This window comes from Oncorhynchus gorbuscha, linkage group LG07, assembly GCF_021184085.1.
Source record: "Oncorhynchus gorbuscha isolate QuinsamMale2020 ecotype Even-year linkage group LG07, OgorEven_v1.0, whole genome shotgun sequence".
Taxonomy (NCBI): domain Eukaryota; kingdom Metazoa; phylum Chordata; class Actinopteri; order Salmoniformes; family Salmonidae; genus Oncorhynchus; species Oncorhynchus gorbuscha.
The window spans coordinates 27,866,262-27,887,743 of NC_060179.1; the positions used below are offsets into that span (position 1 = coordinate 27,866,262).

The 21,482-nt window shown below is 42.2% G+C and overlaps 2 protein-coding genes across 4 annotated transcripts; both read right to left on the bottom strand.

Moving 5' to 3' along the window:
• Positions 1 to 288: 288 nt before the first annotated feature.
• LOC124039735 (ADP-ribosyl cyclase/cyclic ADP-ribose hydrolase 1-like) lies at positions 289 to 13,678 on the bottom strand. Of its 2 annotated transcripts, XM_046356023.1 has the most exons (10): positions 13,006 to 13,678; positions 11,677 to 11,807; positions 11,444 to 11,567; positions 3,596 to 3,722; positions 3,229 to 3,367; positions 2,545 to 2,627; positions 2,293 to 2,366; positions 2,109 to 2,201; positions 1,712 to 1,798; positions 289 to 548 (listed from the first exon to the last, which is right to left on the bottom strand). In XM_046356023.1, the coding sequence occupies exons 2-10, from the start codon at positions 11,729 to 11,731 to the stop codon at positions 452 to 454; spliced, it is 879 nt and encodes a 292-aa protein (XP_046211979.1). In that variant the 5' UTR covers positions 11,732 to 11,807; positions 13,006 to 13,678; the 3' UTR covers positions 289 to 451. The 2 variants fall into 2 exon arrangements, with proteins under 2 accessions (XP_046211979.1, XP_046211980.1); XM_046356024.1 differs by lacking the exons at positions 11,444 to 11,567; positions 11,677 to 11,807.
• Positions 13,679 to 15,558: 1,880 nt separating this feature from the next.
• Positions 15,559 to 19,466, bottom strand: LOC124039172 (E3 ubiquitin/ISG15 ligase TRIM25-like). Of its 2 annotated transcripts, none has more exons than XM_046355078.1 (10): positions 18,836 to 19,466; positions 18,630 to 18,725; positions 17,936 to 18,169; positions 17,691 to 17,850; positions 17,390 to 17,436; positions 17,061 to 17,300; positions 16,794 to 16,934; positions 16,231 to 16,488; positions 15,970 to 16,074; positions 15,559 to 15,759 (listed from the first exon to the last, which is right to left on the bottom strand). In XM_046355078.1, exons 1-10 carry the CDS (start codon positions 19,421 to 19,423, stop codon positions 15,748 to 15,750), a joined length of 1,881 nt encoding a protein of 626 aa, XP_046211034.1. In that variant the 5' UTR covers positions 19,424 to 19,466; the 3' UTR covers positions 15,559 to 15,747. The 2 variants fall into 2 exon arrangements, with proteins under 2 accessions (XP_046211034.1, XP_046211035.1); XM_046355079.1 differs by having other exon boundaries at positions 16,231 to 16,461; positions 18,836 to 19,464.
• Between the last annotated feature and the right edge of the window lie 2,016 nt (positions 19,467 to 21,482).

Consider the following 21,482-nt stretch of genomic DNA (forward strand, 5'->3'; position numbering starts at 1 on the left):
AGCCTTGTGGTCATTTTCACACAAAGATGTGTATTTATCAATGTGAATGTGATCGTTTGGTGTGCACAAATCCCAAGTCTGCCCTGAGCTGGGTGTACACAGTTTTACAGGTGAACAAGTGGTGCTGGTTTTGGAATACATGATAAAATAGAACTTGATTGTCAAAGTACATAGACTAATAACTGGGTTTGATAAGTAAACAAGATTAGGGACCAATCAGAGAGCAGGGTTATGATGATGTCATTATGAAAGGACCAATCACAGAGCAGTTTTGACAATGTCATTATCACATAAATATAATGAATCTGTCTTTATTTCAGTTAAAATCAACAGACATAGTAAACAAACAGCAAAATGTGTGTTTATCTAAAGACAACTTGGATAGAGTATAATGCACTGAAAAGTGACAGCCTACTATGGGGGTAGTATTTTTAGGGTGGATGTAACCCATCTATAGATGTGGCCTCTGTCTGTGCAGTAGGCTGTTAGCACAGGGCAGGCAGGAGAACTGTTGAGGGTTCTGGATGCACTGGAGGATCATCAGAGTTCTGTGAGGAGACATGAAGATTCAAAATAACAATGTGCACTCTATAGTGTTTAGGGTTCTGTTCACTTTCCCAAAATTCCCAAGTTTTCCAGAAACTCTGTTACTCTGTCGATCCCGCAGAGGCACGGGAGCATGGCGACCTAAAGCACTGGAGAGAGCATACGTGACATTACCCCCACCCAGGCGTGAGGCTCTAGCCGCAGGACGCCAACCACAGGGACGATCCCAGGGATCAGGAGCGGACCGGTCCCCTCTTCTGAGGCGCAAGAAACCTGATGAACCGGCTGAGGCGTGAGAGCCAGATGAGCCGGCTGAGGCCTCCCTGGCTGCCTTGGTCGAGGCACGGGAACCTGTTCACCTAGCTGAGGCATGGGAGCCTATTGAGCCCGCTGAGGCATGGGAGCCTATTGAGCCCGCTGAGGCATCACAGCCTGTCGATCCCACTGGGGTATGGAAACCCGTCGAGCCAGCAAAGGCAGGGGAACCCATCGAACCCGCTGAGTTATGGGAATCCTACAAACCAGCTGAGGCCTCCCAGGTAACGCCGGTTCTGACTCCCGGACCAGACATCACCTCAACACAAAAACTAAAAAACTCTGATGCTTCCCTTTGGTGAGGCGTCATTCTGTAACGTGTGCGCTGGGAGTCGGAAAGCAAGTTCAGGGAGTGAACAATTTAATAAATGAACGAAACATAATACAAAACAAGAAACACAAACAACACACAGACATGAAACTGAAACAGAAACAACGACACCTGGAGAAGGAACCAAAGGGAGTGACATATATAGGGCAGGTAATCAGAGAAGTGATGGAGTCCAGGTGAGTGTCATTATGTGCTGATGCGCGTAACGATGGTGACAGGTGTGGCCATAATGAGCAGCCTGGTGACCTAGAGGCCAGACAGGGAGCACACATGACAATCGGTGGTAGTCTGGACGTTTAAAATTGCTTTGGTGTTGGTAGCTTTTACGGTTTTGGCGCTAGAGGTTCCAGCAGATGGCAAATAATAATAATACGTATGAACAGTGGCTAAAGTTTGCTTTGCTTTCAGCAAGCATTCTAGTTTTCAGCAAGCATACCGAAAACTAGAAAGTTACCGAAATGTTCAAAACAAATTGTGTTTTAGTGAAGGAGGAAGTGATGTATAGGTGATGTGACTTACAGGTCACTGTCTGTGCAGGTCCAGCGGAACCCTCTGGTCTGTAGGACATTGATCAAATCCACAATGGAACCCTGAGTGCAGGATTCTCTAAAGGAGGAGAGAACGAATATATATAAAGTACGGAACATACAGTATTTCTAAAGGTTGGTGTATTGTAGACAAACTGTTTGTATCTGATGCAACTTGACAATAACATAATTTGCATGACATTTGCACAGATAAACTTATTTTGTGTTGATATTGAAAGATATGCCCAGTTCATAACATGGGTGTTTATCTAGGGTTTGTTCCAAATGGCACCCTATTCCCAATGTGGTGCATTACTCTTGACCAGGGCCAAACGGGCTCTATGTAGGGAATAGAGTGCTATTTGGGACGCATTCCCAGTCATTCTCACATGAAGGGTCCCTCCAGGTTGGCCACCACCTTGATGTTGACATGATCCACCATTCTGGGGTTCAGGCTGTCCAGCTCCACACCCCCAAACATGCTAGAACAAGATGAAAAGGACCAGAGTGAAACAATCACTACCCCTGTTAGACCACTATGTACTGTCAGTGGCTGTCACGTCTTCGCCTTACCTTTTCCTGTTGAAAGCATTCTCTATGGATCCATTGAGCAGCACCGTGATGTTGCCACATGCCGCTTCAGCAAACTGGCAAACATACAGAGATGAGGCCACCATAGCCAGACATAGTCCACAATATACAGTAGACATGTCATGCAGTCACCCAGTATCACAAAATCACAAGGCACATTCCTACCACAAAAATATTGCCTTGAGATTAGTGGCATTCATGTCATTTAGGCTACCATTTTGTGAGTGAGCTTACGTTTTGTGAGGCTTGTCTCCACAAGGAATAGACAGGATGGTGAACACACGTTGACCATTCTGGGCAAGAGTTGAAATCAAAGCCTAACAAAGAGAAACACATGAAGGAGCTTCATAAGAGAGAGACAGCCATTTTTTTTTACATATAACAACCACCACAGAGACAAAGTCAATGACATCTGCTGTGAAGATTACATTATCCTTCTAAAAAAAAAGCAAAGTCATTCACCTTGTTTGATTCGTGTGCAGAGCAGGGGGGGGGGGGTCTCTCCGGTGCAAAATTGGAAGAGTTTACCACAGAGATGGGGGTGTAACACATGGCGTTGTGATACAGCTGCTCTACATCACACCCTATGTGTGCGATATCCCCCACTCTGTCTAAACTTCCTGTAAGCACTGACCCAAACATTACATCTGTGGTCAACCACAGAGCCCCAGCCTGTCATATTGTGACCTCTCTCCAAATCAGGGGCTTTGGAGTGATGGCTTGGCACCCACTGGAACAACTGTTCCTTCAGTTCTTTTGGGAACAATGTGAAGAGGGGAATCATAACTCTCTCTATCTCTCTCTCTCTCTCTCTCTCTCTCTCTCTCTCTCTCTCTCTCTCTCTCTCTCTCTCTCTCTCTCTCTCTCTCTCTCTCTCTCTCTCTCTCTCTCGCTCTCTCAGATCATGATGAATCCTACCTCTGTCTTTCTCTTCCTGTCCGCACCAGATGAGGTCATTGAACATGTATCCCACCAGCGTGTCCTCCAGGGTCCAGAAACGACGTGTTACAGCTGCATAGCTGTGTATCAGCTCCCTGGTCTTACTCCAGAACAGCAACTACAAAAACCACAAGGGCAACAAGCACAAACCAGATACTAGATCTCAGAGGAATCATACAGTAGATACTCAAGAAATCAAAGATACTCAAAAACACAACACAGTCAGTTACATCCTCAGAGGATTCAGGGCCCGTACTCATAAATTGTCACAGGGTAGGAATGCTGATCTAGGATCAGGTCCCACCTGTTTCGGATAAGAATCCAGAGCTGCCATGGTGATACTCACCTTACCACATGTCAGAGTCTGTGGTGTGGCATGGAACATCCTTTTGTAGTCCTTAACCTTCACATTACAGCGAGACTTCCTCATTACAGCCTCCTCAAACTCCCTCCAGATCTCCTCACAGTCATAGCTACAGTAACACACACAGCACTTTTACCTACAGTACCAGTCAAAAGTTTGGACACACCTACTCATTCCAGGGTTTTCCTTTATTTTTACTATTTTCTACATTGTAGAATAATAGCGAAGACATCAAAACTATGAAATAACACATATGGAATCATGTACCATGAAATAACACATATGGAATCATGTAGTAACCAAACAAGTGTTAAACAAATCAAAATATATTTAATATTTGAGAGTCTTCAAAGTAGCCACCCTTTGCCTTGATGACAACTTTGCACACTCTTGGAATTCTCTCAACCAGCTTCATGAGGTAATCACCTGGAATGCATTTCAATTAACAGATCTGCCTTGTTAAAAGTACATTTGTGGAATTTATTTCCTTTTTAATGCTTTTGAGCTGAGTTGTGTTGTGACAAGGTAGGGGCGGTATACAGAATATAGCCCTATTTGGTAAAAGACCAAGTTCACATCAATCATTACTTAAGACATGAAGGTCAGTCAAGCCATAAAATTCCAGGATCTTTAAAGTTTCTTCAAGTGCAGTCACAAAAAACATCAAGCGCAATGATGAAACTGACTCGCATGAGGACCGCCCCAGGAAAGGAAGTCCTGAGTTACCTCTGCTGCAGAGGATAAGTTAATTTGAGTTAACTGCACCTTAGATTGCAGCTCAAATCAATGCTTCACAGAGTTCAAGTAACAGACACCTCTCAACATCAACTGTTCAGAGGAGACTGCATCAATCAGGCCCTCGTGGTCAAATTGGATATCCTTGTCTCATCGCGCACCAGCGACTCCTGTGGCGGGCCGGGCGCAGTGCTCGCTAACCAAGGTTGCCAGGTTCACGGTGTTTCCTCCGACACATTGGTGCGGCTGGCTTCCGGGTTGGATGCACGCTGTGTTAAAACATCTTGTGGCTAGGGTTTCCGCTAGTGCCAACCCCCCCACACAACATTCCGCTGAAAAGGCAGCGCGGGATATTCAAAAATATATTTTTTAAATATTTAACTTTCACACATTATCAAGTCCAATACAGCAAATGAAAGATTAACAAGATGTTTATCTACCCACCGTGTCCGATTTTTTAAATGTTTTACAGCGAAAACACAACATATATTTATGTTAGATCACCACCAAATCCCCCAAAAAACACACAGCCATTTTTCCCAGCAAAGGATAGTCACAAAAGCAGAATTAGAGATAATGAATCACTAACCTTTGATAGTCTTCATCAGATGACACTCATATGACATCATGTTACACAATACATTTATGTTTTGTTCGATAATATGCATATTTTTATCCACAAATCTCGGTTTACATTGACGCCATGTTCAGAAATGCCTCCAAAATATCCGGAGTTATTGCAGGGAGCTATGCCAGATAACAGCAATACTCATCATAAACTTTGATGAAAGATACATGTTTTACATATAATTAAAGATACACTGGTTCTTAATGCAACAGCTGTGTCAGTTTTTTATTAAACGTTACTGTCACGTTCTGACCATAGTTCTGTTGTGTTTTCCTTGTTTTAGTGTTGGTCAGGACGTGAGCTGGGTGTGCATTCTATGTTGTGTGTCTAGTTTGTCAGGTTCTATGTATGGCCTGATATGGTTCTCAATCAGAGGCAGGTGTTAGTCATTGTCTCTGATTGGGAACCATATTTAGGCAGCTTGTTTTGTGTTGGGGTTTGTGGGTGGTTGTTTCCTGTCTTTGTGTTCTCTGCACCACATAGGACTGTTTCGGGATATGCCACGTTAGTTATTTTTTATTTGTGTACTGTTCACGTTATCGTATTTGATTAAACATGTTGAACACAAACTACGCTGCATTTTGGTCCTCCTCTCCTTCGACGGAAGAAAGCCGTTACAGAACCACGGGCAGGAGCAGGAGAGGCAGCAGTGTCAGGATTTCTGGACTTGGGAGCAGAATCTGGACTATAGAACTTGGGAAGAGATAGACAGGTGGGCGGTCGACCCTGGGAGAGTGCCGGAGCCCGCCTGGGAGAGCGCTCAGCTCTGTTTTGTAAGCAGTGTGCCCATGTAATGTTCTTATCTATTCAGTTGGGGGGGGGGGGGGTCTGGAGTAGGACACGAGCTCTGCTGTACTATAAGGCAGCCCCCCCACTCCTCTCTGATTCAGACACATTTCATTTGAATACATTCAGTTGTACAACTGACTAACCTGTCAACATACAGTCATAACACTGTCGTGACACATATTTAGGCCTGTTGTGACATGTATTATTTTAAGGCTGGTTATGACACCTAAATAAGAGTGTTAAAACCCACAAAGCCTCCCACGATAGTTATTTTGTGTCTGGTTATGACACCTACATAAGAGTGTCAAATCCCACAAGACCTACCACACAAGGCGAAGCATTGCAGATTACACCATAGCCTACTTGAAAACTTCATGTGTATGTTATATAACATTTTCTGAAATGTACCATATTAAATTATTGTAATTGTGCACACATTGATGTCAGACATGTACCTACTGTACCCCAATGCTCTGTTGCTGATGACTGGGATGAATGCAGGAGCAAATGTCAGGAGCAGGACAAGACACTACTTTTGAGTGATGACTGACATATGGCCATGCTCGTGATAGGCCTATCTGGCTTATATGATTATGGTGGTCATAATACTTCATGACAGTGTCATAAAGTGTATTTTCTCCAAGTTATTTAAGCAATAAGGCCCAAAGGCGCGCACGCACACACACAGTCCAACTCCCAGAGAAAGGGAGTATAATGTGGGATTATCTGTCACAGGAAGTCGTGCAGAGCCCAAAGCGTTATGATGCACTACCAATTACACTGCCTCCTTTAAACTTTTATGACCGAAGACATCGGTTACCTCTGTTTTCACGCCCTGATTAGATTTATGATTCGAGGAAATGGATGGATCACAGTGTCCAAAAGGGTGCTATATGTAGCAGTGTTGTAATTCCTCATTACGTCTCACGCATTATGTTGCTAACCCATCACTCTCTAACAGGAGGAGGGACAACTGAAGGGAGGAAAGGGCTTAGCTGTGACATATTCGTTCTCAGCAAGTACAGAGACATCACTCACGCTTCTCCAATACAGCCCTCTCTCTCTGCCTGTGAGGCTATGACAGACATGGTGGGCCATTAAAACTAGTTTTTCAACCAATCCACAAATTTCTTTTTAACAAACTATAATTTTGGCAAGTGGGTTAGGACATCTACTTACAGAAGTAATTATTCAAAAAATTGTTCACAGACGGATTATTTCACTTATAATTCACTGTATCACAATTCCAGTGGGTCAGAAGTTTACATACACTAAGTTGACTGTGCCTTTAAACCGCTTGGAAAATTCCAGAAAAGGATGTCATGGCTTTAGAAGCTTCTGATAGGTTAATTGACGTCATTTGAGTCATTTGAGTCAATTGGAGGTGTACCTGTATTTCAAGCCCTACCTTCAAACTCAGTTTCTCTTTGCTTGACATCATGGTAAAATCAAAAGAAATCAGCCAAACCTCAGAAAAGAGATTGTAGACTTCCACAAGTCTGGTTCATCCTTGGGAGCAATTTTCAAACACCTGAAGGTACCATGTTCATCTGTACAAACAATAGTACGCAAGTATAAACACCATGGGACCACGCAGCCGTCATACTGCTCAGGAAGGAGACACGTTCTGTCTCCTAGAGATGAACGTACTTTGGTGCAAAAAGTGCAAATTAATCCCAGAACAACAGCAAAGGACCTTGTGAGGATGTTGGAGGAAACAGGTACAAAAGTATCTATATCTGTTACACCCGTTGTTGGAATGAGACCAAGGTGCAGCGTGGTTGGCGAACATCTTACTTTCAACAAAATACAAAAATGAACGTAAAATTTCTGCAGGCTATAGAGCAACTAACAAAATCAAGATCCCACAACTGAAGGGGGGAAAGGGCTGCCTTAAGTATGATCCCCAATCAGAGACAACGATAAACAGCTGCCTTTGATTGGGATCCATACTAGGCCAACAAAGAAATAGAAACATAGATTTGCCCACCCAAGTCACACACTGACCTAACCAAATAGAGAATAAAAAAGGCTCTCTAAGGTCAGGGCGTGACAATATCGACAGTAAAACGAGTCCTATATTGACTTAACCTGAAAGGCCTCTCAGCAAGGAAGACGCCACTGCTCCAAAACTGCCATGAAAAGCCAGACTACGGTTTGCAACTGCACATGGGGACAAGATTGTACTTTTTGGGAAAATGTCCTCTGGTCTGATGAAGCAAAAATAGAACCGTTTGGCCCTAATGACCACCGTTATGTTTGGAGGAAAAAGGAGGAGGCTTGCGAACCGAAGAACATCATCCCAACAGGGAAGCACGGGGTTGGCAGCATCATGTTGTGGGGGTGCTTTGATGCAGGAGGGACTGGTGCACTTCACAAAATAGATGGCATCATGAGGGGGGAAATTTTGTGGATATATTGAAGCAACATCTCAAGACTTAAGTCATGAAGTTAAAGCTTGGTCGTAAGTGGGTCTTCCAAATGGACAATGACCCCAAACATACTTCCAAAGTTGTGGCAAAATGACTTAAGGACAACATAAGTCAATTAAGGACAACAAAGTCAATGTATTGGAGTGCCATTCACAAAGCCCTGACCTCAATCCTATAGAACATTTGTGGGCAGAACTGAAAAAGTGTGTGCGAGCAAGGCCTACAAATCTGACTCAGTTCTGTCAGAAGGAATGGGCCAAAATTCACCCAACTTATTGTGGGAAGCTTGTGGAAGGCTACTCGAAACATTTGACCCAGGTTAAACAGTTTAAAGGCAATGCTACCAAATACTAATTGGGTGTATGTGAACTTCTGACCCACTGGGAATGTGATGAAAGAAATAAAAGCTGAAATAAATAAATCTCTCTGCTATTATTCTGACATTTCACATTCTTAAAATAAAGTGATGATCTTAACTGACCTAAAGACAGGCAATTTTTATTCGGATTAAATGTCAAGAATTGTGAAACCCTGAGTTTATATGCATTTGGCTAAGCTGTATGTAAACTTCCGACTTCAACTGTATATATGCAGGTGCTTATAGGTAGGTGCTTTATGTTTGTTTTGCATGGCCACTGATGTGATTGATTTGCGGTATAATTACATCGGAGTGGAAGGTGGCGAGATGACATGTCCTTTTAACAAATTGACATCTGGTTTCACATGAGGTTATTGTCATTCATTGTACATATGTACATATTGTGCACTTCTTTTAACTACTGTAACCATGTTTTCAGACTTGCTTCAAAGTTTGCCTGCTTTGATAGAGTCATAAGAGTAAAAATTAACCACCATAACTCCGTACCGAAAGAGGAAGTACTTTAAAGGCTCATTGTTAGAGGTTGACGAAAACTCACACGCGAATGAATGTATTGACTGTGACTGTGAACCCCATTTCTTACTCAGTAATGGAGGTATAGTGAAACTTTTATGTTTTATGAGCACTTGAATTGCACCGTTGTGATCATTCCAATGAAAATGAAGGGTCAATTAAATGAATATACTGAAGCAGTTTGCACTCAGCGTTCATGACACAGGCAAACACACATACACACACACGCACAGAGTGCCTGGACACAGCCTGTAGCTGTGTGATATTGGCCATGTATCACACACCCCCAAGGTGCCTTATTGCTATTATAAACTGCCCACCAACGTAATTAGAGCAGTAAATATACATGTTTTGTAATACCAGTGGTATACGATCTGATATACTATGGCTGTCAGCCAATCAACATTCAGAGCTCGAACCACTCAGTTTATAATTAAGCAATTAGGCACAAGGGGGTGTGATATATGCAGAGTGCCTGGATACAGCCCTTAGCCATGGTATATTGGTCATATACCACAAACCCCCAAGGTGCCATATTGCTATTATAAAATGGTTACCAATGTAATTAGAGTAGTAAAAATAAATGTTTTGTCATACCCATGGTATACGGTCTGATATACCATGGCTGTCAGCCAATCAGCATTCAGGGCTCGAACCACCCAGTTTATAATTAAACATACCGCAGCATTATTGAATACTCGTTTATGATTGGTTAAAAGGGAATTCTAGAATGGACATTAAAACCAGATAACTGGACAGTTCGAAAATATATCATGACGCAATAAGCGCCAACACATGCAGACCGTACTTGCTACAAAATTACAGAATGCTAAACCAACAACCACACAAAACGGAATAAGATACATTGTAAATGCAGGTCCTACGAGGAACAAACTTTGCTCGGAGACTTTCATTGATTTGTTTTTGCATAGACATATTTTGGGGGGGGGAGTGTCTGATGACTTAACGTGGTGAGTGATGAACAAGAATGTATCTGGTCCCTACTGTTGCAGTCATGACGCAAGTGGCGCTATGCTGTAAAGTACTTCCATGTTTCTAGTTTGACCAGCTGTTATCAGCAACTGATATTTTAAAATTTGGTTGTCATATAGGCAGGTTTGCTAGCAACAAACAATTGTTCAAATTCCTAGCCTAGTGTTGGAAAAACAATGTGATCTCCTCATTATGAAGTGTTGAGTGTTCTGACGAGAAGGAACACTTTTCTACCTATGCCAGGCAAAATCAGCCATTATCAGCTCATTGTTATGGATGTACCCAAATGAATGTCAACAGAAAACAGCTACTTTGCTGTTACTCTACCTGCAAAGGTTGTGACTGTGTTAGCCGTAGCTAGCTGGCTAGCTAACAAGCAAGGGATAAGAACGTTGCCACGGAACATAAAAAACAAATGGCTGGGTCGCGTCCATAAATATCGAACTAACTAACGAACGAATGACTGGGTCCAGAAGATGAGAAAGTATGAATTCACTTATAACAACACAACAACAAAAAAGTATTTCTACTGGTAAAGTAAATGTGTGCTTTCAAATGGTTTTCTTTCTTTCTCTCTCTCTCTCAGAGGACCTGAGGCCTACGACCATGCCTCAGGACAACCTGGCATGATGACTCCTTGCTGTCCCCAGTCCACCTGGTCGTGCTGCTGCTCCAGTTTCAACTGTTCTGCCTGTGGCTATGGAACACTGACCTGTTCACCGGACGTGCTACCTTTCCCAGACCTGCTGTTTTCAACTCTCTAGAGACAGCAGGAGCGGTAGAGATACTCTTAATGATCGGCTATGAAAAGCCAACTGACATTTACTCCTGAGGTGCTGACTTGCTGCACCCTCGACAACTACTGTGATTATTATTATTTGACCATGCTGGTCATTTATGAACATTTGTACATCTCCACCTGGCACAGCCAGAAGAGGACTGGCCACCAGGTTTTGGCCTTTCTATGGAGTTTTTCCTAGCCACTGTGCTTCTACACCTGCATTGCTTGCTGCTTGGGGTTTTAGGCTGGGTTTCTGTACAGCACTTTGAGATATCAGCTGATGTAAGAAGGGCTAAATAAATACATTTGATTTGATTTTTCTTTGGCAACTGTAAGCAATTGTATTTTATTGTTAGCCTGCAATACTTTATTATAAAAGGTGGCTATTTTGCCTATGTTCCACAAACACTTTTTCAAGTGTGAAATCATGTTATTTTCCACATGTGAAATCAGGATATTTTCCACATGTGTGAAATCATGTGGTTTTCCGTAAGGGATTCTATGTTAGAAATACATTTGATTTGTCAAGACATTAAGTCGGTCAAACTGCCTACTTTTTCATGTCTTACCCACACTTTACCTGGAATTAGGCCAAACTAGTGTTATGTAGCTGTAACATCGACCAATCACAATGTGTTTCAGGTTAGGTGTCGTCCCCATCCCAGCTGTCAAACCATCAGTGCAAAACAGGACAATGACAAACCCTGATGAAAGAAAATAACACAAGTACAATACCTCTTTGAATATATTGATCAATGTCTATAAAGGTGTTCTTTCACTCAGGTTATGGAGGCACTATTGAATATAACTCACATAATATGAGCATGTGGAATATGCTAGAGGTCGACGAAGACTTCTGAAAGGTCATGGTGTTCAGAGCTCATGGATGGAGCTCTCCAAGGTACGCCCCAGACCCCTCTTACTTTCAGAGTTAGGCCCTGTCACTGTCAATAGAGAAAGAAATAGTGAGTGAGAGTAACGAAGTGCGTGTATGTGTGTGCACGTGCTTGGTGACATCAATTGACATCAAGAGTGTGAAGTCAATGAAGAGACCAAATCAAATCAAACTTTATTTGAGACATGCCCTAAAGTGTAGACTTTACCATGAAATGCTTACTTACAAGCCCTTAACCAAGAGTGCAGTTCAAGAAGAAGAAAATATTTACCAAGTAGGCTAAAATAAAAAGTAATAATAAAAAGTAACACAATAAGAATAACGAGGCCATATACAGGGGGAACCGGTACCGAGTCAGTGTGCAGGGGTACAGGCTAGTTGAGGTAATCTGTACATGTAGGTGGGGGCGAAGACTATGACTATGCATAGGTAACAAACAAACAAACTCTCTCTTTCTCTCTCTCTATCTGTGTGTTAGTGTTTGCATGCTTGGTGACCTCAAGTGCGAGGTAAAAGAAGAGACAACCCATGTGTTATCCCAAATGTGACTCGAATTATAATTTCACGCTATACTACTAGGAAACAGATTTGTGCAATGGGGGAGAGGTCAACCACTAGAAGTTTGCAGAAAGACATACAAACAGTCCATACATAGTGTCAGGTTAACATTTTTTGGTCGGTAGTATAAGATTCTGGTCAGTGTGTGTAATAGTGAGGAGTTGGTGTTGGTAGGGTATGTCGGAGGGTATGACTTTAGTTAGAGATAGGGTTTATGAGTTGGGTTAGTCGAGTAACAGTGTTTACAAGTGGCTGGCAGAGCTCCTTGCGTCTCTCACTACTCTCAAGAGAACACACACTGGGTTTGTTGCCTGTTAAATCTAATCAGCTAAGGGAATGTGGCTGTCTCTTCCCACTGTCTTTGTGTCCTGTCATAAAGGTGGTTGTCTTTCAGCTGTTTACAGTAGATGTAAGGGTAAACAGTCCATCAAGCACAGACACTCAAAATAAGGCTGATGAATGATTATTTTTTTGTTGTTTTGGTCATTTTTTTGGTTAAAAGTTAATCATCCATTTTCTTATCACTCATGAAGTAAAGTACAGTTCAAACTCACCAACTCAACACAAATACCTTACCTACGATTAGAATAAATCAACAGGAAACAATAACATGGTAATAAATTAGTAATCATGTCAAACATATTCAATAGAAATACATAAAAACCAGACAAAGACCAAGAAGCGCTTACCACTGCATAAGAAGGGACACAAACATTGATGAGTTGATGAACAGTTAGTTCCACAACATCTGGATGTCCATAGGAGTGGTGTTCATTTCCCTCCCTGCACAGTAGCAGTGTCCTGGGGTTGTGCAGTGGACATTACCCTCCTCCCTTGGCAACTAAGAAACCTGAGGGGCTGGGCTCCCAAGACAGACACAGCCCTATCCTAACCCATAGAGCTGGTCTGAGGGAATAAACTAGGCCTTTTCTTACCACAGACAGATGGCCCGCATGACTCTCATTACAACCGTCTCCACACAGAGGGCAGGAAAAGGACTCTGGGGAAGGACACTTACCATATGCAGGGACAGGGGCGAGCACACATATATCATATGAATACATAAAGATAAGATTTTTGAATTTACTTATATTTATTTTAAGGCTGGAAAAGGGGTGGATTGCCAATCAACATACGGTGTGTGCAGTATCACTTAGTGGCCAGGAGATGGTGTTAATTGTCTTGTTTGTATGCGAGCTATGGTTTCAATCCCCACCCCAGCCTTGTACTCTGTTTCAATCATACAGTCGTGGCCAAAAGTTTTGAGAATGACACAAAAATGAGTTTTCACAAAGTCTGCTACCTCAGTTTGTATGATGGAAATTTGCATACACTCCAGAATGTTATGAAGAGTGATGAGATGAATTGCAATTAATTGCTGTGCAAATGAACTGAATCCCCCAAAAAACATTTCCACTGCATTTCAGCCCTACCACAAAAGGACCAGCTGACATCATGTCAGTGATTCTCTCGTTAACACAGGTGTGAGTGTTGACGAGGACAAGGCTGGAGATCACTCTGTCATGTTGATTGAGTTCGAATAACAGACTTGAAGCTTCAAAAGGAGGGTGGTGCTTGGAATCATTGTTCTTCCTCTGTCAAACATGGTTACCTGCAAGGAAACGCGTGCCGTCATCATTGCTTTGCACAAAAAGGGCTTCACGGGCAAGGATATTGCTGCCAGTAAGATTGCACCTAAATCAACCATTTTTCGGATCATCAAGAATTTCAAGGAGAGTGGTTGAATTGAGAATTGTTGTGAAGAAGGCTTCACGGTGCCCAAGAAAGTCCAGCAAGCAACAGGACCGCCTCCTGGGGCGGCAGGGTAACTTAGTGGTTAGAGCGTTGGACTAGTATCCGGAAGGTTGCAAGTTCAAACCCCCAAGCTGACAAGGTACAAATCTGTCGTTCTGCCCCTGAACAGGCAGTTAACCCACTGTTCCTAGGCCGTCATTGTAAATAAGAATTTGTTCTTAACTGACTTACCTAGTTAAATAAAGGTAAAATACATTTTAAAAAGTTGATTCATTGCGGGATCGGGGAACCACCAGTACAGAGCTTGCTCAGGAATGGCAGCAGGCAGGTGTGAGTGCACACACAGTGAGGTGAAGACTTATGGAGGATGGCCTGGTGTCAAGAAGGGCAGCAAAGAAGCCACTTCTCTCCAGGAAAAACATCAGGGACAGACTGATATTTTACAAAGGGTACAGGGATTGGACTGCTGAGGACTGGACATTTTCTCTGATGAATCCCCTTTCCGATTGTTTGGGGCATCCGGAAAAAAGCTTGTCTGGAGAAGACAAGGTGAGTGCAACCATCAGTCCTATGTCATGCCAACAGTAAAGCATCCTGAGACCATTCATGTGTAGGGTTGCTTCTTAGCCAAGGGAGTGGGCTCACTCACAATTTTGCCTAAGAACACAGCCATGAATAAAGAATGACACTAACACATCCTCCGAGAGCAACTTCTCCCAACCATCCAGGAACAGTTTGTTGACAAACAATGCCTTTTCCAGCATGATGGAGCACCTTGCCATAAGGCAAAAGCAAAACATCTATATTTTGGGTCCCTGTCCAGGAAACTCCCCAGACCTCTATCCCATTGAGAACTTGTGGACAATCCTCAATAGGCGAGAGGACAAACAAAACCCCACAAATTCTGACAAATTCCAAGCACTGATTATGCAAGAATGGGCTGCCATCAGTCAGGATGTGGCCCAGAAGTTAATTGACAGCATGCCAGGGCGGATTGCAGAGGTCTTGAAAAAGAAGGGTCAACACTGCAAATACTGACTCTTTGCATCAACTTCATGTAATTGGCAATAAAAAGCCGTTGGCACTTATGAAATGCTTATAATTATACTTCAGTATTCCATAGTAACATCTGACAAAAATATCTAAAGACACTGACGCAGCAAACTTTGTGAAAATTAATATTTGTGTCATTCTCAAAACTTTTGGCCACGACTGTACATTACCAGGAAGTTGATCCTTCCATCACATACAGTATAATAAAAATTGTATGATTATAATGATAATTTGTAGATTATAACCCCTCTCCTCTCCCCTAGAACTCTTTCCCCGTGTTATTGCTGTAAAATAGACTGGTTTCTCTTAGCCTATTTACCTGGTCAAATGAACACATATATTAATGTCTGTTTCATGCAAATCATTATTTCTGCTGATATCTTGGTAAACCAGGTTACACAGAACTCTGATATAGAACTACAGACACTTTCAGGTAATATACATATTGTAGGGAATACATGTTTAATTTCAGTTTAATTGTATATATCAACAGCAAATAGTCTTACATTATCATATTTAATTTCACAAATAATTATATCCAATACATGTATTCACTCTTATAACATATAGATGTGTGTGTGTGTGTGTGTTTCCATCTTGTCCTGTGCACATGTTCTCCCCTACTACAGATGAAGCTAGAGACCAGAAAACATACATACAGAGAGAAACATTACATCACCCTTGTCATCACGCAATACAATAATCAGTATTGAAGGACTGCAATTCCTACAATTGATGCATACAAACTGTACTATGGCTTGCTATTTTTTTGCAAGACAAATAGGCAAGCAAACAACATTTTTTAATGTAGACGTTAAACGAGGTTGAGGGATTACTGGTCATACCTTTCGGAGGTCCAGCACATCCTGCAGCATATAGCGGATTCTGGGGGAGGTTGTCCTATTCTTCACAATCTTCACAATCGCGTTGTAGTACTGATCCATTCTGGGCTGTGGAAGTATAGACAGGCCAAGTGAATGTAGTTGACTGATTTGTAGATCTGAATCTATTGGATTGATCTATCCAATCATTTGGAATTAAAATGCACTGTACTGTACTCATAGAAATATAACAGATCACATCAATAAATAAATACAGTGCTGTACCCTGGCCTTCTCTGAGCCCTTGCCGATGGTGGGGAGCATTATGCACAGACTCTCCAGAGAGTTATCGTCGCCAAGCTTTGCAAGCTTTACGATGCAATCGTGCATAATGGCTTCTGTAAGTATCTTCAACTGGAACAACTCGCAAATGAATCTGATGTTGCCTAGAGACCGTCTGCACCACATGGCCTTGGCCTCCTCCGGCTCCTCCTCCAGTCGCTGGCTGACCTCCCCCTGGAAGGTTTGGACAAGCTTCACAAGCTGCATCAGAGTTTCTTTAAGCACTTTATGGGAATTTAATTGGGAATAACACAATTTATTTCCACTGCAATGTAAGGAGCAAGTTCCGATGTCGTATACTGTATCTCAAATATGTGTTCAGTGTGTTCTGTCTATGGAGTAACCAAGGAACATTTGTTTTAATGACACACATACTGTAGTGAAATCAGAGCTAGGAACTAGCAACTGTCAATCCAACCCCTTAGTTGTTAAACCAAGAGATCCAGAACTTTTTCCAAGATCACAAGATGTCAGTTTAAGCTACTCCCTAAAATATGTTATTGTACCTTTGTGGTGGTGTCCAGCTCCTTCTGCTTTCCTCCAAAGAGCTCAGATGTATTATTCTCAAACTCAGACTGGCATCGATTCAGCAGTAATTTACGGAAATTCAAAGTCACTCCCGGATTACATGACCTTGGCACTTTGAGCTGAAGAGTAAAAAGGATGTTACAAAAGTCAAAATGCCTGTGAATCAATGTTTTAAGTGGTCCTCACATTTGGCAAACAAGAGTTAAGACAATGGGAGACAGGCACAAACACAGTTGCAGACTTACCCCCATTAGGCAGCGGCACAAGTTGGCGTAGACCGCAGAGCAGGCAGGGTGTGCAATGGCCCTCTCATATATGAGGTCAATGATGCCCTTCAGCTTGGCTTCTGTGTCAATGGTGAGCTCAGTCACTACCACCATCAACTCCCTGAAGTTCTTAGGAGTCAGCCTGTCCAGGATGTGACACATAGGGAAAAACAGCTTCTGCAACTGTGGATCTTCAGCTTGCATGGTTTCCTTCAAGCCCTTTAGGAGAGATATGGGTGACATGGCAAAATATAACTGGCAATATTCCTTTTAGAAGGTACTACAACGCAACTACAGTAGGCACTTACCAGGTTCTGTTCTACTGAATCCTCACTGGCAAGATTGCCAGTTATATCTAGACCAGATCCAAAGATTAGAGAGAGATAGAGAGATATAAGTAGAGAGAGACAGAGAGCAGAAAACAAAATACATCAATGTTGAGCCACTGGTAGTGTCCTAGTGGAGACTGTAGACAATGTACATTTTCACTGTCTGAGCTTTGCTACCTACAGAATATACTGTACACATCCTCAGCTGTCTAGAGAATGGAATTATCTTCTACACAGAACAATCCATTAAGAGACACATTGAGTCATATTTAATAAGTACCTGTTTTAGAGACCTTCCCCAGTTCCTCTGAGCAGACATCCTCTAGTTTTTCTTTCAGTGTAGAGGTGGACATCTTAACTTTCTGAAAATATACTTCATGACCAACAGGAATCCTAGGTATGTCTTCAAATCCAAGGGGGGCGAATAGAGTCTTGCAGCTCTAGATTCAAACAGAAATAAAAGAGAGATGCAGGATGGTACATATATTTCTAACATGGTTCTGAGAGTTACTAATGCTGCAGTACCTGGAGGAAATGGATGTGATCCTCTGTCTGTGTCAGCAGTATAATGTTGGCATCAATCTTCCTCAGTTCAACATTGTCCTTCTCCAGGGTATCTAGAAGTCCTTCAGTCTCGCTCACTATATCCCTCTCCTTAGCTTTGATCATCTCTCTCACCTCAGAGCTTCTTCTCTCAATGAAGCGGATCAGCTCAGTGAAGGTCCTCTCACTGTCCACCACAGCTTCCTGTGCGGAGCACTGATAGGGAATTCAGAAAGTAGAAATGTAATTGAAGCCGCCAACGTAATGTACTTGTTTACAACCTACATTGTTGCGGTTCACAATGTACCTGGTTGTAAGTTTGAATAATTCCTGAAAACATTCTGTGCTTTTATTTTAGCATTGAAAATATGGCTCTACTTGAGCTCCATGAACCTGTTGCCCACAGTGAGAAACAGGTTGAGTGACTAATTTCTCTGCTAATCTAACTACAGGAGAGCCACCCGGAAATGAGCCAAGAAATGCCCCTGACATGTTTACCGACAACAGCCTGTGCTGACGAACAGTTCATTAAAAGCTTTGACTAGTACATTAGAATTCATTACATGATTGTCTGTTGATATCCTGACACACTGCAGCCACCCTCTGCTTTTAGACGTTTCTCTTTGCTATGTGTTTTGTCCTTTAATGTTTCCATATTTTCCAGGTCAAAACTTACCTTGACAGAACCCATCATGTTTCGCAAGTCCAGCATCACAGTTTCCCTCTTCTTGATTTTCTGCTGACATTCCCTTTGTACCTTCCTCACCTGTTCCTGTGAATATACATATCAAACCCTATTTGATAGTGTTAATGCTGTGACGACAACAACAACAACAACAAGATCACACTGAAAGACAAAAGCTTTCTGGCAGTTGGGCATACCTGTTTCTTTGCCCTTTCAGCAGGAGCTACAACAGTTTCATGACCTCTGTGTTGATCTATTGCACACTGATAACAAATGCATTGTTGATCAGTGCAGCAGTAGACCTCCAACAGTTTGCCATGGTGAGGGCAGATCCTCTCCTTTAGTTGCGTGGAGGCTTTACACAGACTATGTTTCTTCAACGCTGTTGACTCATAGTGGAGCTGAATGTGAGTCTCGCAGTACGAGGCCAGACACACCAAACAGGACTTCACTGCTCTGTGTTGTTTACCAGTACAGATGTCACATGGCACATCTCCAGGTCCAGCATACGGCAGAGAAGGGGAAACTTCGTGTCCTGTTTTCTTCAGTTTCCCCACTAGTTCGGTTAGCATGTTGTTTCTGCTCAGGACAGGCCTTGGGGTAAAGGTCTGTCTGCATTGAGGGCAGCTGTAGATAAGCTTTTGATCATCCTGATCCCAGTGACCCTTAATACAAACTTTACAGTAGCTGTGTCCACATGGAATAGTCACCGGATCGTTCAGTAAATCCAGACAGATTGAGCAACTAAACTCATCCAGGGACACTGAAATACAGGCCTCTGCCATGGTCACTGTCCTTAAAAACACTGAGAATAGTCACATTCAGTTTCACTTCTCTGAAACAGTTCTTCTTCACAACGAACTGGCAGGTGCATACACCGCCACCTACTGTACTAGAGTGTGAGTTCAGTCACAACCTATCTTTTATTTATTTAACCTTTTTTTAACTAGGCAAGTCAGTTTCTTATTTACAATGACGGCCTTCCCCGGCGAAACCCTAACCCAGACGATACTGGGCCAATTGCGCACCGCCCTATGGGACTCCCAATCATGGCCAGTTGTGATACAGCCTGGAATCGAACCAGGGTGACGCCACTAGCACTGAGATGCAGTGTCTTAGACCACTGCGTCACTCGGGAGCTCTTTGTAACTTTAACATTATATTCTCTTAACTAGCCCTACACTTCTAATAAAATAAAATACAATTCCCAACAAACCTCATCACTCCCATCACCCCCACACAAAATACCAGCCTCTCCCCATGTCCGTCCAACCTCTCTTTATTCTTTATATATATTTGTATTTAAACTTTATTTAACCTCTCTGACCCTTTCAAAGAACATCTCACTTTCTACGTCATACATTTAAAAAATAATAATAATACATGTTCAACCGTTTCCTCTACCATACAGCCATTACACATTCCAGTACCATGATTCCATCCATTTCAAAGATGAATTAAATCCCGTAAACCCTAATTACACAACGTCAATTCCTCCCTTTCATCTCCATTATATGACACTATATCCCGTACAGATTTCGTTGTACTATAAAAATGTTTGCCCATTCTACTTTCATCTCATTGTCTATGCCAGCAATCTAACCCATTTTTCAGAATCAATGTTTTAATTTCCCCTCTACCCAACTGCACCTGTATATCCACAATATTATTTTTCACGGGTCGCTATTATATCCACTATATCATTTCCATACACTCCTGTATGAGCCCTAATCCAACATAACTGTATTTCAATACCAATTCCAATAACCCCAACAACAGCAGCATTATTTATAATCCTAAATTCTCATGTTCTGACTTTATAGATCTTAAACTACATCAAATTGATGCAGTCCCAACATATTACTACTCTTCTTGGTTGCACCTCCTCTATCCATGGCAATCCAACAATTATCACAACCACTTCTGTTGCATAGACAGATAAATCATGTTCGTCTCTTCCATTAATTAAAGTCAGGAATGAATACACCTGCTCCTGTGGGATCCTTTGAACCATCTGTATACACTGCAAGACAATAATAATACAACTGATTACTAATGTATTGATCCAGTACTGTTCCTACATTATCTTCTTCACACCACTGTTTCCTTTCTTCAATCAGGCTAAGATCAACATGGGGTATTGAGTAAAACCACGGTGGCACATTTCTGAAAGTTTTTCAATGAGTCAGTGGGAGAGCGGCTTTTACCTGCAAATGTAGAACATAGTTGGATAGAGAGTACACCTTTGCCATTATGGCTTCTGTGACAGCATGGGCAGCACCATTGAGGCTTATCTCCATTTTAAAGTAGTACATTTCTTTGTCTTCTATTTCTATTAGTTGATTGACACTCGCTAAACAAACTGAAAGGGTGCATACTGCCACCTGGATTGTGTTGTTTGAACAGGCATTAAGCCAAGGTTGGTGATTCACTGCCACCTTCATTTTTTGGAACGTTTGCTCATAGGCTGATACTTCCTGCGGATCTGGATGTTATTTTCTGTGTGATCCTTCCTTAACCTAGAGTTTCCCAAACATGGTCCTGGGGCCCCACTTGGGTCACATTTTGGTTTTTGCCCTAGCAGTACACAGCTGGTTCAAATAACCCTGCCTTAACCCATGTCAAGTGTTAACAGTGTTTGGCCACCAAGGGCTACAAGTCATTATCTAAATCATGTGTGTGAAATGCTAGATGGTGTACGTGATGTAAACAGAGAGGTCTACTTTCTTTTGGACCTGAATATTGAATGGTTTTCATCAAGCTGTCCACTCAAGAGGTAGTTTCTCACTGTAACCAGTGCCTGTAATCTAGTTCAGGTTATTAATTAACCTACCAGGGTTTTTA

Coding starts and splice junctions, on each gene's coding strand:
- LOC124039172 (XM_046355078.1), bottom strand. CDS start 19,423: ATGGCAGAGGCCTGTATTTCAGTGTCCCTGGATGAGTTTAGTTGCTCA. Junction 17,301..17,389: donor ATTCAGTAGAACAGAACCTG/GTAAGTGCCTAC, acceptor TCTCTCCTAAAG/GGCTTGAAGGAAACCATGCA. Junction 16,489..16,793: donor AGCTGGACACCACCACAAAG/GTACAATAACAT, acceptor ACTCTGATGCAG/CTTGTGAAGCTTGTCCAAAC.
- LOC124039735 (XM_046356023.1), bottom strand. CDS start 11,731: ATGACCTTTCAGAAGTCTTCGTCGACCTCTAGCATATTCCACATGCTC. Junction 3,723..11,443: donor CTAGTTTGGCCTAATTCCAG/GTAAAGTGTGGG, acceptor GTGTTACTGTAG/CTATGACTGTGAGGAGATCT. Junction 1,799..2,108: donor AACCTGGAGGGACCCTTCAT/GTGAGAATGACT, acceptor CTCCTCCTTTAG/AGAATCCTGCACTCAGGGTT.